Source organism: Lytechinus variegatus, chromosome 5 (assembly GCF_018143015.1).
Source record: "Lytechinus variegatus isolate NC3 chromosome 5, Lvar_3.0, whole genome shotgun sequence".
Classification (NCBI taxonomy): domain Eukaryota; kingdom Metazoa; phylum Echinodermata; class Echinoidea; order Temnopleuroida; family Toxopneustidae; genus Lytechinus; species Lytechinus variegatus.
The window spans coordinates 13715382-13731551 of record NC_054744.1 but is presented as its reverse complement, the minus strand read 5'-3'; the positions used below and the strand labels follow the sequence as shown (position 1 = coordinate 13731551).

The following is a 16170-nucleotide window of genomic DNA, read 5'->3' as shown; positions in this document are numbered from 1 at the left end:
ACTCACCAGGTCTTTTCTAAAGAGAAATTTTGAAATGTATTGATGCAATGATGCAACTCGTACAATTTTTTCAGTAATGGTTTTCAAATTAAATGTTTTTTTTGCAAGTAAAGTTTGTGAAGTACTTTGTTTAACCTGTTGACTTGTGAATTGTGTCGTTTCCATTGGCTTTGTACAGGGATTAGCCAATGTCAGTAGGCAATTGGTTAACTCTCAATATGATGATTTGTTTGAAATTAAGAACATGGGGATAAGTGAATGCTAGTTTGTGATATCCATTCTTGGAAAGCACATGTTTATGTCAAGATGTGATACTCTAAGGGCCCGATGCAAAAGGAATTTTGTTCAAACATGAGTCAAAATATCAAGCGCAAGTCCTAAGTGCCCGCTCTTGATTGGTAGAAAAGCAAGTCGCGTAAGATTTTTAGAGCTGCATTTGATTGCACCACTTTCTGCAACAGGACCAGGCACTCTACAATGAGGATGCACTTGAGTATTCAGGGAATATATTCCTACCAGGTGACCAATTTCCTCACCTGGTCAAATGAATAGGTAGGTCAAAGCTTTGCTGAGTGCTGAAGCAGCATTTTAACCATGTGAGTTATAGTAGGGAGACTAGTACACTGAACCTTGACATAAAGAGTGAAATAACCATAGAACTTTAGTTCAAGTTTTCTACACAGATCTTGTCCTTAACAAAACTGCAAATGAACCAGACCGGTGTGGTTTCACCATAAATGAGTGTAATAACAGGTTGAATTCAATTGATAGTAGATATAAATGATGTTCGCATGGAGAAGATGGTATTCATTCTGTCAAATACTGATCATTGTACCTTTTTTCTGACTATTCACCTATCCGCAGCTATATTTATTTAATATCAGTATGACTTCTTTCTTGATGTTATTTTAATCTCATTGTCAATTTAAATCTTCTTCAGATGATTGACCTTTGTACATGTATGTCAAATATTTTTGATTGCCAAAACCCTACAGCCACGGATTCAAAAGTGACCCTTCAGCTCATATCTGCACCTAAATACATTTATTTAATATCAGTATGACTTCCCTGTTTAGGTTAATGATGTCATGTTTAATCAAATTGCATTTTTGAAATCTACGACAAGTGATAGGACTTTTGGTTGTCAAATATTTTTATTTATTGCCAAAACCCCAAAGTCCCCGATTCAAAAGTGACTCTTCACCTCATATCTGCACCTAAAGACATTTATTTGATACCAGTATGACTTCCCTCTTTAGTTTAATGATGTTATATTTAATCGTACTGCATTTTTGAAATCTTTGACAAGTGATAAGTCTTTGGTTATCAAATATTTTTGATTGCCAAAATCCCACAGCCACGGATTCAAAAGTGACCCTTCACCTCATATCTGCACCTAAATACATTTAATACCAGTATGACTTACCTCTTTATAGATGACTAGTATGCTTGATTGCACACAATGATCAATGTAATCAATGATTTGAGTCAGTCCTATAATTAAGCACTAGGCGTTTAAGAACCACAGTGCTGCAATTATTTTTCTTTTGATTCTTGTGATTTTAGTATGTTTTGGGCGTTCCTATCTATTGAGTACATAGTTATTCTGTAGTACTTCTTTAAAAATCCTAATCCACGACTGAAACAAGTTGCAGTAGATTGGGAAAGTGCGTTCTTGTTTCAAATTGTAAAACATTATGCTTACCTTAATTTTACCAACTCATGTCATCTTTAACTCTGAGTCATTCACCTTGATTTTACCAACTCAAATCATCTCTAACTCTCAGTCATGTCAAGAGCTCCTCTCAGGGGCAGATCCATGATTTTCCAAAGGGGGGGGGGGGAATTTAATCAAGCAAAAAAATAAAGTTTTCCCCCAAAAAACAAAGCTCATTTTGTCAACGTGAAATTTGACAAGCAAAAATAAGGTCCTCACTTGTGTATGAGGCATAATATTCCCATTAAAAGTATTTGCTCCAACTTTCGAATGGGGAGGGGGCACACTAATTGTGTAAGAACAGCATATTTACATTAAGAATATTCTCTATGGCTCTCAAAGGGGGGGGGGGGATGCATGGGCCGGATGTGCCCTCCCCCTGATCCGCCACTGGTTTCCTTCATAATGTTGTATATTCCCTGCAACATAAAACAGAGATTACTTCAATCTGCCCATTGCCTGTGAAACCAATGTGTGTATATGCTCTGCATTTCTGAGAAGGATAATTTCATTTTTACTAGATGCAAAATGCATTTGATGAATACAGAATTGTAATTTTTAAGCACTGGAATAATCGCTACTTGTAACTTCTCAATGGGTGCTACATGTATAAAATCAAATAGTTTTCATTTCCAAGAATTCAAAATCACATTAACAAAATGACAACAACACAATAATACCAGTTAATACCACCTTTGAAAATAACTTTCAGCCAATTCATTAGGTAGCTGTACCATTGGCCTGTACAGTATGCTCATGTTGAATAGGAGGATGGTTGTTGGCCAGTTTTCTAAGTCTGTTCTTATTATGGCTTTTGCTCCAGCAATGATTGTTCAAGAAAACGTTGCTTCAAACCTTATTATTATTTCATACCTTTCAAATCTCAATGCATCCAACTGGATGCATTTTTAATTCACTTACGTGGTAAATAATATAAGTAGACAACAGAAAAAATAAAACCCAATTGCTAAGGGACAAAATGTTTCAAACTTGACAATTGCTCCAATCAAAGACGAAGAGTTCAAGAGAAGTTTATATCTTAGCAACATCCTGTGCTGTCATGAAGTACATGTATTTGTTCTAGGTACTGGGTTATTATGTCCCAAATTTTCTGAGGGACTATTCATTCCTAAAGTATGTGTCACCTTTCACATTAGTTGCCGTCAAAGAATGTTCAATGTCCTCAATTCATTTCTCAATAGATGTTTGTTATTGGACTTAATCTCAAATGCTGAGGTCAAGTTTGACGGTAGAATCAGAACAGTCATGGAGCTATTATTAGATGTATTCCATACAACACTTCCTCTTTCATTCAGAATTTTGTGTTATATTTGACAGGTTCTTAACCTTGTATCATTGACTGTTTTAGAACTGTGATAAATGTGTCATTTTATGTATTTGTTCTTAATGAATAAACTGAAAAGCAGTATTGATTTAGTGGAGATTTTTTTTTAATGTCAGTAAAGCAATCTTATTCTGAATGAAATGTAAAAAAGTGACCAGGAGAATGAACAAGCAATGGTGGATTCATCAAGAAAGAGGAGAGAGAGAGAGAGGGGGGAGGGGGGAGAGAGACAAGAAAAAGGTGAGACAGACAAAGTGAAGATGAATTGAGTGAAGAGAGGAACTAGGGTTGGGTGAAAACCAGGGAAGAAAAGGATGGAGACTGAAGAGAGAAAGATAGAATTAAAGAGCGAGGGCCTGAGGAAGGATGGTGTCGAAGAAATAGCATTGGATAAAGGTTGGATACATACTGTACCTAAGAGATGTACTCTAATTACCCTATCTCTTCGGATTCACATTTTAAAATTAGTACCATCGATGTCATCTTGGGAAGGCTGGCCTTTTTTCTCATTCGCTTCCCCCTTCTTCAAGCTTCCCACACCACCCCGTTGTTAATTGATTCATAAACTCATCTAGCCTCGTCTAATAATTATCACTAAAGTCTTCTGTTCATGCCCTGACCATTACCACAATTGTTTGTAACCAAATCATATTGTTACTTGTTTGCAATAGTAATTCACAACAATTAAGGCTTTCTTTCTACGTCATGTACACTGCACTTCTCTGTCCCTCCCCTCTTCTTCCCCTAACCTCCCCCTCCCTCCCTAATGCTATAAAACAAAATGTTTCTTGCATGATCCACCTGTTACTTTTTTTTCGTAAAGTGCACCAAAATTGTTTTTATTTATTTGTAAACAAAAGTTCTATATACCATTACGACCCAGTGTTTTTTTTTTGTGTAATGAAATTAAGTTTATTTAGGGTCTTGCCTTTTGTACAAGCTTTGCTTTTTTCGGCAAGACCCTCCGTTTTACTTTGAAATGCAAATGTCATATTAGGTTTTTTTATTTGTTGAATTGTGTTCCTTAAGTCTAAGATTATGTTATATATATTTCATTATGTTTTGCAGTATTTTCGACCTTGTCATGTTATATTTATCATACTTATGTTGTGAAACGGAAATCAAATCAAGGTGGCTTGAAGTAAAAGCATTCCTCTCAAAATAGCCCAGTTATTTATTTTGTATTAGACACATTATGAAAGATTTCTGCCTAAATGAGACAGAAAATCGTGTACAACTCTTGAACGCACACACAGGTCACGGAGTGACCCTGAGTGCAAACAGCTGACTGTGTTACAACTTAGGGGTGATACATTTTCACAACAGGGGTGAGGCAAACTCACTGGAGGGACTTTAATTCACTTATAACAAAGAAATGTGTACTACAGTACTCCTGTTGAATGCTCTGATGGAAATTACATGAGTTTCACATTCATTTGAACGGGAGGACAAGATTATTGTATATATCGAGTGCATTATGCATAAATCATATACCATTGCGACCCCTGCCTGGCCGATGGTCCAGGCATGACGATCCTGAGTGACGTCACCGATAGAGACCTCAAATGCCAGGAGAGCCTATTCGATAACTGATTCATCTAAAAAACACGTATTGAAGATAACATCCAATGGGGAAATGGCTTTCATTTTCATGAATATACATTCCATTCTTCTATAAATCTTTAATCCCGTCGATAACTGCCCATTCATTCTCGAGCAATGGGGGAATGAATACAGAGTGTCTCAAAGTTTGTGTGAAAAAAGGTGCATTTTCCATAGAACTGCCAAAAAGCAATGCGTAAGGGAAAGATTAGCCCCAAAACACGAATAGATGAGTTAATCAAATGGGATGAATCATGAAAATCAGTGAAATATAGTTTCTCCTGTACTCATTACTGAATACCCCGACTTGATACGATTAATTTTTCCCCCTCTCCATCAACTTTTAAGAAAAAAGGTGCATTTTTTTTCATAAAAATATTATGTGTTATATCGACGGACGCCCGTGCGTACGAGCAGGAGGAAGTCAAATGTCTCGTATTTTTCATAATGCAGCCAGAACGGCAAATAAAAGTAAACGGGCAATTTTTCTTTAAAACTTAGGCAAATCCCGTGTCATTTTCCAAGCAATTATAAATAAGCACAAGGAGTAGGAATAATATCTTAGAACTGCCTATGGTGCAGGGCGTTTCGGCTGTCATTTAAGCCCATCAATTACGTCCAACATGATGAACCAAACGAAAAAAAATTGCCTTTGTTATCTTATTCCACTATCTTAAATTTCCAAAACTTTTTTTAGATTATAAGCCTAGCGGAATTTAGTTTGTCTTGTTTAATTATCTGATATACCATGCCGGAAAATGCTGATAAAATATCCCGTAAAATATACAATATTCCTGATAGTACATGTAGGAAACACACCCAGAAAAAATATAGTAAGGCCGTGAGCATGGTGAGGTGAATATTGAAAGGGTTTCACATGAAGCATTGTAACTGCAGGGATTCAAAATCAATGAATAGACAATGATGCAACATTATATAACAATGAAATGGTCTCTGACAGAAAATATATTGTCCAAACCAATTCATAGAGCAGGATGTGGCTACTATATACACATTGTACTAAAGTAGTGACCATCTTATTCATTTTGGAAAATTATGGGTTTGGGTGGGTAAAACAGGGAAGACATACATGTACCGGTATATGCGACAGCATTCAATCAGTTTCTGAAGAAAAACAAATAAAGAATGAGGAACACAAACAAGTGATTATCAAAAGTTAATTATATTTTTCTCAGATAAAATCCAGTGTCAAAATGATCTGGTCGTCGAACCATTTACGCCTATGTATATACATATATATTTTTTTAATAATTTATGTTTACAAAGTTACATTTCCATTTTCTTTCCGTCTGATTGGTTATGTCATGGTCACATTTGTTCTACGGCGGCCGTACGGCGAGTCGAAAACAGCCGTTTTGTCCAACTACATATAGGTGGTTTGAATCAAAATTGATAAAACGGCTGTTTTCGACTCGCCGTACGGCCGCTGTAGAACAAATGTGACCATGGTATTAGTCAGATTGCCACCATTCGCTTTGATTTCTTTTGTCTCATGATTTTGAGATCTATATAAAGATTTTACCAAGTCGTGTTTCCCCTGGTATTTGGGTATTGGTTTATTTTCTTTCAGTCCTACACACGTTATTCACATTCTTTCAGTCAGTTCAGCGTTATCAAAATTATCGGTTGACTCTGTAGTCCAAAAGCTTGAGGCTACATCATTTAACCATCTTCATTTGTATTACGTCATCACTGTTTACCAGGTAAACACGTGATGATTTGTCAAGATAACGCACACGAGTAATATATCTATCTCTGTGGATGAAGCATCCTTCCATTCCAAAAATAAAGATCGCATAAGACCAGTCGATTTATCAAAGAAGGGATGCTACATATGGCAATTCGATTTTTTTTTTCAAATAGAATAATATTTTGACATACGATTAAACAATCATAATTTCGTGTTAGAAATATTTACGCAAACATTCATGATTGTACCTTATTATTGTACTTTATTGTGTAAAATCTCTTTTAAAAGCCATAATTTTTACCTATTTTAAAATGTACTCGTCCATGTGTTTGCTTGAAAAAAAAGACATCGTTCCATTTGAACGCTTCCCATCCACGATCTCCATAGCGCACACACGCAAAACTCATGACCAATTGTCATTGCTCATACACAAATCGACCGCATCGTCTGCTATGTGTTTACCGGTGCTAGCGACCGAACAATAGGGGGGTAAACAAACAGATGCAACCATACGATACTTGATTCCATACGGAGGACAGCGGCGATCATCACTTTACACGCTCAACTCACACAGAGAAACATTTACTCCGCTGATTTTCTGTCTTTTCATCTGTTGGAATTACACTGAAATACCTTCAAAATGAAGAAATATTTTAAATGCTGCTCGATGGCCATTTCGGCAAAATTCATCATGTTCTGTCTCTCAGTTCTCTTTTGGGTATTTACTTTTTTTTCATTGATGTTGTGGGGAAGATTTTATCATTATGAATTTTGCAGTAGACTGGTGGAAGTGAAATGTACGATCAGGGAATATACTTCCCTGGTATCGTATGATAAAGGTTGTTATTTTATTTGTACGCATAATTTCTTTAGGCGAGGGTTTTTAAAGTGATAAAAGGAACAAATACTATGTGATACTAAAACTTGACGCTCAGATTGTGGGCATTAACGGAAAGACATTCCAAACGGAATATTCGCTTTTGTCATTGCGGGGACATCATTATCATGAACTTTGTGATTTGAATGTATTTTAGAATTTAACTTAGTGTTTGTCATTCATTACAAAACATCAGAATCTAATTATCTATCATCTTTTTCCCATACAGTGTGGTTCTGCTGGACTCATGTACCTCGGTATTGAGATGTTTACCTACGCTGGAAACATTCACCACCTTGCCAGCAACTATTTCTTGACCATCCCTGCCAGTGTATGCATTGGTCTCAGTCTTCTCTTCCTCGTTGTCGGTATTACTGGCCTTGTTGCTCTCACCAGGGACGATGCTCAGTGTTTGAGGAGGATGGTGAGTTCTTTAACTTCCACAGTGTTAATTCCTTAATAGATTTTATTACCAACATGAACTTCTGGTCAGAGATGAAACTTAGGAATGCAAATAATGGCTGGATGAAAAGATATTCTTGAAATACTACCCATCTTTACCCAATTTACACAACTTTTGGAAAATAGCATCAAGACTGATCAATTGACTGATATTGTAATAAACTTGTTTTAAAGTATTTGATGTAGAAAATCATTCGCATCACTGCATCTCAGGATTAGAAATAGAAAAGGAATATTTGAGAGAGAAATACAATTTGTTGAAATCTGTAAAATTTTTGCAATTTAATATGATTCATTTTCATGTTAAGAATAATTCATGTAGGACTTACTTTGTTTGGTAAATTAATATAAATTTGAATTTTTCAATATGAGTAATTTGATCAGATTTTGGTCATTTTGTAAAAAGAATGAACAAATTTGCAGTCAGTCAGTAATCAGGATGTATTATCTGCATAATATGACGTAGCCAATTTGAAACCAGACGATATCCGCCAGAATCGTGACACTGATTAAACTTGTTAAGGAAATGACCTCAGACTAACTTCCAGTACAGAAGTTACATGGAGTTCCTAATCTGTACTCTTGTGGTCTGTTATTACATGGTATTTTCTAAAACAATACTAATTCAACTGCAAAATGTGCAATTTTGTTATCAATTATGTATGAATTGTAGATATATATCATGCTGACTACCATATTATTATTAATTCTGAGCTATATTCGATTGGTATCACCACGGTATGTGAATAGCAAGTGCTGTGAATTCATTCTATGTTAGAAAGAAGATGTGGCAAAGGGAAATGGATGAAATGTAGATTTTAATCAATTTCATTTTTTTAATGGACAGATATAATTCAATATACCAGGAAGTGTTAGATCAACAACTTCAATTTGTAGATTATCTTGTGTTGAAGGGTCAAGGAATAGGTTGTAAATGTTACTGATCAGCATGAACTACTTCTTAACCGTTGATAATCTCATCTATGTATCTTGATCAGGAACTTAATTGCTATAATATCTGAATAAAATTGATGATGCAAGGACTATTACTCATCTTTCTGGCAGAGATGTAGGTTACAGAACATAAATTCTGATTCTTGACTCAACCCATATAGGTTTCTACATTAAATAATTTGCATCAAAATGCTTCTATTTAAAGCCACCTCATAAGTGTTTCCCCCAAGACATGATGTATTACTGAAGGTTTGTAAGGGAATAGTTAAAATCATAGATGGAGATGGAATATACCAAGGTTTTTTTTTACCTGACTGCTAAGAAAGCATGAATGCCTGTCAGCAAGCAACCAGGAGACCAATGGCTTAAGGTCCTCTTTGAGGGACCTGGTAATGAAAATAAATGCCTTACCAAAGGGCACTCGCGCCCCATGCTTCTTCTTAGAATATTTCTCTGACACTTCACACTTGCAGCTTTAATTCTTTTAAATTATTGTTTTAATTTTTCTTTTTAGTTTGTTGCCTTACTGATGGTTATTGTCATTCTGGAGATCACAGGAGCCGTCCTTGCTATTGTCTTCAAGGAAGAGGTGAGTGTCAAGCAATATTTCTTTGCTATTAGTATTATCATCATTATTGATGATACAGTTATTAATATTCTACTCATTATTGTTGTTGTTCTTATCATTTTCAGCAATTTTATCATTGTCATTGTTGTCTATTCATCTTTTTTCAAGAATAAAGCATATATCAAAGTAATGTATAATTACTGGTATAATGAAAATGAGGGATACCATCCATATATGTTTAATACTGTTTTGATTACACAAAGAACCAATAAATTGAAAATAATGTTGATAAAACATTTAAAATAATGTTGCTTTTGACATCATTTTTCCAGATCAGCATGGGCATTGAGAGGGGTGTTAATAATACCATGACACATTACAATGAGAAAGAGAACTACCAGAGGTCAATGGACTATGTACAGGGACATGTAAGTATTTAACCCTGTTCTAGATCTTGTTCTCATTGCGCTGTTTATTGTTACTTTTTTTTAAATTTCTGATCATGAAGTATGTATTACAGCGGGTGACAGTAGCGCCAGTCCAACAGTCCCAGACCAGTAAAAATCACTTTCGGGCCAGTTACTTGTTGCATGAAAAGAACAAGTATATTCTTGCCTACGAGCACATGTTTAAAAGGGTGAATTATCAAGTGTTCAAGTAGAGTCATTTCACATGGTTTTTTTTACTGATTTCACTACAAAAGGCTAGTGATTGTTACATCGAGACAATTTTTTTAAAATACTCTTTTTTTCAAAAAATACTTTATTTTTGTTATAAATATATTTTTTAGGGCTGTAGGTTGGGAGGTCTGCTGCTAATTATTTTAAATCAAAATTAAGAATAAGTATTTTAGGTGTTTTGCTTTTCTAGTACCGGTAGATGAATTAAGGTAATAACTAATAACATGATCAATTTCAGAGGGGGGGGGGTGAGTAGGAAAAAAGTTAAATCCCATTCTTGTTTTAATGTCCATTTGATTTTGTTGATCTAATTTGATAATCTAATTTGCTTTTGCAGTGTAATGTTATGTATTTGTAATCTAATTTGATTTATTTTTCTTTCCTACCAGCTCGATTGCTGTGGTTCCCACCATGCTGAGGACTGGACTACCACACCATGGGGTAAAGCTCACCCTAACATGGTTCCATTGAGCTGCTGTAAGGACAACGCCACGGCCAACTGCACAGGATCACTGGTCAACGAGCCATTCAACATCAACCATGATGTAAGTCAATCAAAATGTCCACCAGTTGTTATTGTAGGAAATGTATCAGGGTACTCCAGAAGAATTTGCCCTCAGAATCCCCCAACACCCTATAAAACTCCCTTGAAAACTAAGACAGAGACCCTGAAATCCCCCTATAGAGTCCACTGGAAACTATAATACCATGCTACAGATTTTTGCTGTAGGCTCAAAAAGTAGCCACGGGAAACTAAGTAGTGGTCATGGTTTTTGCGAATGTATACCTGACAGCATCTCATACTACTTTGTGAACAATAATAGCCTACTGAATTACATTTATTTGTTACCCTTCATCTGAAAAGCCTATAACCAACTTCCAAAGCTATCAATTTTCTATGAATATTATATATGTTTCTTTTTTCCTTTATAGGGTTGTCAAGAAAAGCTTTATGAAGACATCCGGGCATACCTTGTCTACATCATCATCATTGCAGTTTTTCTCTTCCTTTTACAGGTAATATTTTAAACTTTTTTAAATTGTATTTAAAACCGACGGTTGAGTCCATGGTTTATGCAGATTTCCTGTATAAATTAGGCTTATGTTAGCGCATATCAGGTGCGCGTATAACACATGTCCAATGCTGATACGCGCTTTTGTCCAGTGCGCCAAATTGACGCCTGTTACCATGGTTAGATACGCTATTTTATTCATGAGTCCTCTGTTTGAGTGGTGGACTCATGAATAAAAACAGAGGACTCATGAATAAAATAGCGTAGATAACCACGGCAACAGGGGTCAATTTGACGCACTGTGACAAAAGCGCGCATCAGCATTGGACATTTTTAATATACGTGGTAAAATAAGCGTAATTTATACAGGAAATCTGCTAAAACCATGGACTCATCCGTGGGTTTTAAAAACCACTTTAGTGAGTTCGAGCCTATATGTCTGAAATGAGGACTATACATGAAGGATTGTCATTGAGTGTGTGATAAGATAAATCCGATAGGTATGTTTGGTTTAGATTAGGAAGGTCGTAGCAAGGTCTCATAGTTCAATATAAATCAGCTTCCAGTCAGTAAGATATAGACAATGACCTTTTCCTGGTTGGCAGGAAGGCGATCTCGGGTCTGATAACATAAAGAGATGTAATCAATCGTACAATTGTAACTTTATGACTCTACAGAAATCATATACAAATGTATGTACTTTAAATGTACAGTTGCATTAACAAATTTGCTAGAATATGTCTATTTAACTGTAATATTTCTTTAATACAGTGAAGAAATCTAATTTAGCAGTCAGTTGAACTCTTGGAAAGGGAGGCTGTTCTCCACATATTATTTATTTTATTTTCATTTTTTTTTTCTTTCTGCAGTCTATGGCACTCTGCTGCACTTGTTACTTGGTTTGTAAGAGACCAGACAAACACTACCAACAGATCCAGTCCTCCAAACGTGAGTCGAGCTATGGATACAAGGCTTAATCAACTACACGAATAGACTTTAAAGCATGAATGTTATCAAGAAGTCACAATCCCCCAAAGAAAATAGCCAGCTTGAATAATACAGAGATCATCCCAAGAACTGGAATGACGATTTTTCTACCAATGGAGATACATTGCAAGTTTGCAGCACACGTTACCTGTTAATTGTTCTCACAGCTGTGTGAAAGTGGGGATGTCGCCATGTACTTGTTTTGTTATGGAATATCAGGTCCTTGTTGCAGGAGGAATTGAAATCAATTGCAACGTGATGTAAGCCAATTAGAAGCGCGCCATTGGACTTTGATTCTCATAGTTGCAATTAAATGCAATTCTCCCTGCACAGGGCCTCTGGTCTGTGTTTTGCTGTTCTATGAATTTGGCAGTACATTCACTTTTGTCTTGCTCACTTCAATATTCCCTGTAATTTATTATTTTTTCCATAAGAGGTGCGATGTCATAAAATATTTGAAATAATGGTGATAAGATTGAATCTTCAAATTCAAACCAGTGTCTTCATTTCTCACTCAGGTTTTTTCGTCCTGAAGAAAAAGTGTGTGTTTTAAGTATAAACTTTTGTATATCTATATTACACTCTATGTGAATTTTGTAAGATAAATGTCTTCTTTGGGATGGTATAACAAATGTGTGTACTCATAGCATGTATATATTTGAAACTTAATTCATTTCCCATTCACTGCCCATGAAGACTAGAATATATTGGATGACTCTGGTGGGAATTGCCGATTGGATATAAAAAACAACTTATTTAATGTGTAATGCCCATTGGCCCATACATATTGGAGGACTACGAGATTTTTAAATAGTGCAACTGCACATTTTTTATTCAATACATACATGCACATCATGACCAACCAATAATGGCTTTTTTAATCAAATATTCTCACCTTTTGAATGTCAAATGTTCTCACCTTTCGAATGTCAAATGTTCCATTTTTTTTTAAATTTAGACGAGATAGAAACTTAATCCTCTTCGAATAATTAGGAACTTTCTTGATATCATTTTATAATGAAGATCTGTTACCATGCTTTTATTTCTTTTATATATTTATGAATATCTCATTTGATATCATGCACCATGTGAAAGTGAAGTTAACACAAAGTACTATGTATTGTTGTATTATATGTATATTAAAACTCAGATTGTTCATATATATATACTCTTTGTCTGCTTGTCTGCTCATGGATTTTATCATTTAGAAAAGGAGAGGATGAGAGGGAGCAGGGTATAGCAGGGTGACCAGATTTCACAAAATGAAATACGGGACAATCGACAAAAAAAATCAACAAAGAAGGCTACACAATGTTACACCTGTGAACAATTATAAAGAATTGAAAGGGAGGGTGAACAAAAGAATGAAGGAGAGAAATAAAAGACGAAAGAAAATAGATGAATTGAGAAGAAAGAAAGAAAGAAAAAATTAAGGGGAAAATGAAGGAAAAATTAAAAATAATAAAAGAAAGAATAAAAGGATGAAAGAAAGAATAAAAGAGAGAAAAATGTTTCCGTCATTCTTTGAATTGCATACAGAAAGAAAGGAATGGAAGAAGAATATGTGAAAGACAACATAAAGGAGAGAAAGAAAAAAGTAAGAAAAAGGAGGAGGAAAGAAAGAAGGAAAGAAAATGTTTCCTTCATTCTTTGAAAGAAGGAAAGCAGTAAGGGATGAGGGAAGGAAGGAATTAAGGGAGGGAGGGAGAGAAAGAACAAGTGGAATGCCTCTGGCCGTCTCACCTGCATCACGCGGTTCAATATAGCAGCAGTGCTGACTTTGCATACTACTCTAACTCGCACAAGATGTTCAGTGATACATGGTTACTCTTATGTCCTCTTTTTATGAACTAGACCAATAAACTTACAGAGATATGATGGTTATTCAACAAAAAACCCCAACATGGCCAAAGTTCATTGACCTTACATGACCTTTGACCTTGATCATGTGACCTGAAACTGGAACAGGATGTTCAGTGATACTTGATTACTCTTATGTACAAGTTTCATGAATCAGATCCATAAACTTTCAAAGTTATGATGGTAATTCAACAGATACACCCAATTCGGCTAAAGTTCATTGACCTTTGACCTTGGACATGTGACCTGAAACACGCACAGGATGTTCAGTGATACTTGGTTACTCTAATGTCCAAGTTTAACGAACTAGACCAATAAACTTTCAAAGTTATGATGGTAATTCAACAGATACCCCCGATTCGGCCAAAGTTCATTGACCCTAAATGACCTTTGACCTTAATCATGAGACCTGAAACTTGCACAAAATGTTCAGTGATGCTTGATTACTATTATGTCCAAGTTTCATGAATCAGATCCATAAACTTTCAAAGTTATGATGGGAATTCAACAGATATCCCCAATTCGGCCACAGTTCATTGACCCTAAATGACCTTTGACCTTGATCATGTGACCTGAAACTTGCACAAAATGTTCAGTGATGCTTGATTACTATTATGTCCAAGTTTCATGAATCAGATCCATAAACTTTCAAAGTTATGATGGGAATTCAACAGATATCCCCAATTCGTCCAAAGTTCATTGACCCTAAATGACCTTTGACCTTGGTCATGTGACGTGAAACTCATGCAGGATGTTCATTGATACTTGATTAACCGTATGTCCAAGTTTCATGAACTAGGTCCATATATTTTCTAAGTTATGATGACATTTCAAAAACTTAACCTCAGGTTAAGATTTCGATGTTGATTCCTCCAACATGGTCTAAGTTCATTGACCCTAAATGACCTTTGACCTTGGTCATGTGACATGAAACTCTAATAGGATGTTCAGTAATACTTGATTAACCTTATGGCCAAGTTTTATTAACTAGGTCCATATACTTTCTAAGTTATGATGTCATTTCAAAAACTTAACCTCAGGTTAAGATTTGATGTTGACGCCGCCGCCGCCGCCGCCGCCGCCGCCGTCGCCGTCGGAAAAGCGGCGCCTATAGTCTCACTTTGCTTCGCAGGTGAGACAAAAAGGGAAAGAATTAGAAGTAAAATGGAGAAGAAAAAAGGAGGAGAGGGAGGAAGAATTGAAGTGTGGAGGGAATGAAAACATAATGGAAGAAGAGAATGAAATAAAAGAAAAAGGAGAGGAAGGGAGGGGGAGAAAAAATATTTTAAGAAAGAAAGAATATAAAAAAGGGAAATTTGATAAAGAAGACGGGTAAGAGAAAGGAGGAAAGAAAGAAAAATGAACAGAGAGAGAAAGGATCAGGAAAGACAAATAGGAAATAAAGATAGATGGAACAAAAACAGGCAAGCAGGAAGGATAGAAGGATGAAAAACAAGGATAGAAAAGAAAGAAAGAGGAAAAAGTTCAAACTTCAAGCAAAAAATCCTATCATCTAACAAAAATCATAATGATATTTGGTGTTTTTCAAAAAATTTCAAAGTGATTTTTTTCCCCCTCAAAAATTAGATGAAACATCGCGGCATCATACACAACAAGACTCAAAACGAAAGCTGAAACAACTAGATCTAGTTATGAAAACTCAATAACTTGTTCCTCCGAGATTACATCTCCAAATCAGTAATCTGAGAACCCATAATGTAGTCATACAAATTTCCCGCCGATTTTGTGATTATTTTGGCATGTTTGGTGGAGAGAATCTGCTCAGATCCTACATGCCTACCTAGTAGCCTGCCACACAATGGCAGGAGGCCAGTCCGTTTGCGATGTATTGGGGTTAGCAAGAAAATCACCGCAGAACTTGCAAAAGGTTATTTATCGATTTTATTGTTGTCTCTGCTTCGTCATCTGTTGGTTATTTTGATGAAAATTCGTCACTTTTAAATACATTTTGTTCAATATTCTGAAATACAGGACAAATAGGCGTCCCGGGAAGGGTTTGTCGGGACGCCGGGACAAAGAAGCAAAATACGGGACAATCCCGGGAAATACGGGACGTCTGGTCACCCTGGGGTATAGATTAAGGAGAGACAGGACAAGAGTGATAGAGTGCATATAGATGGAGGGAACATAGACAGAGAAATGTTTGTTGCCATTTTGAAATTAAATCACAGAAGAGGGGGTTTTGAGAGGAAGTATTATGTAGAAAGATAGATAGAAATTTAGAAGAGAGGGATAAAAAGATAGAGAGAGAGATATCGAGTTTGAAAGAAAGAGATGGGAAGAAAGGGAAATATAAGCAGGGGGTAGAAAGAGAATGGTGGATGGAGGGGAAAATTAAGAGAGGGGATAAAAAGAGAGGGGATAGAAAGAGCA

The 16170-nt window shown here is 35.8% G+C and overlaps 1 protein-coding gene across 1 annotated transcript; it reads left to right on the top strand.

The window, feature by feature from the left end:
• The first annotated feature begins 6769 nt into the window (after window positions 1-6769).
• Window positions 6770-13078, top strand: LOC121415455 (tetraspanin-36-like). The gene is made up of 7 exons (XM_041608659.1): window positions 6770-7093; window positions 7482-7676; window positions 9183-9257; window positions 9569-9664; window positions 10306-10461; window positions 10850-10933; window positions 11799-13078. Exons 1-7 carry the CDS (start codon window positions 7016-7018, stop codon window positions 11904-11906), a joined length of 792 nt encoding a protein of 263 aa, XP_041464593.1. The 5' UTR covers window positions 6770-7015; the 3' UTR covers window positions 11907-13078.
• The last annotated feature ends 3092 nt before the right edge of the window (window positions 13079-16170 follow it).

Coding starts and splice junctions, on each gene's coding strand:
- LOC121415455 (XM_041608659.1), top strand. CDS start 7,016: ATGAAGAAATATTTTAAATGCTGCTCGATGGCCATTTCGGCAAAATTC. Junction 9,258..9,568: donor CTATTGTCTTCAAGGAAGAG/GTGAGTGTCAAG, acceptor TCATTTTTCCAG/ATCAGCATGGGCATTGAGAG. Junction 9,665..10,305: donor TGGACTATGTACAGGGACAT/GTAAGTATTTAA, acceptor CTTTCCTACCAG/CTCGATTGCTGTGGTTCCCA.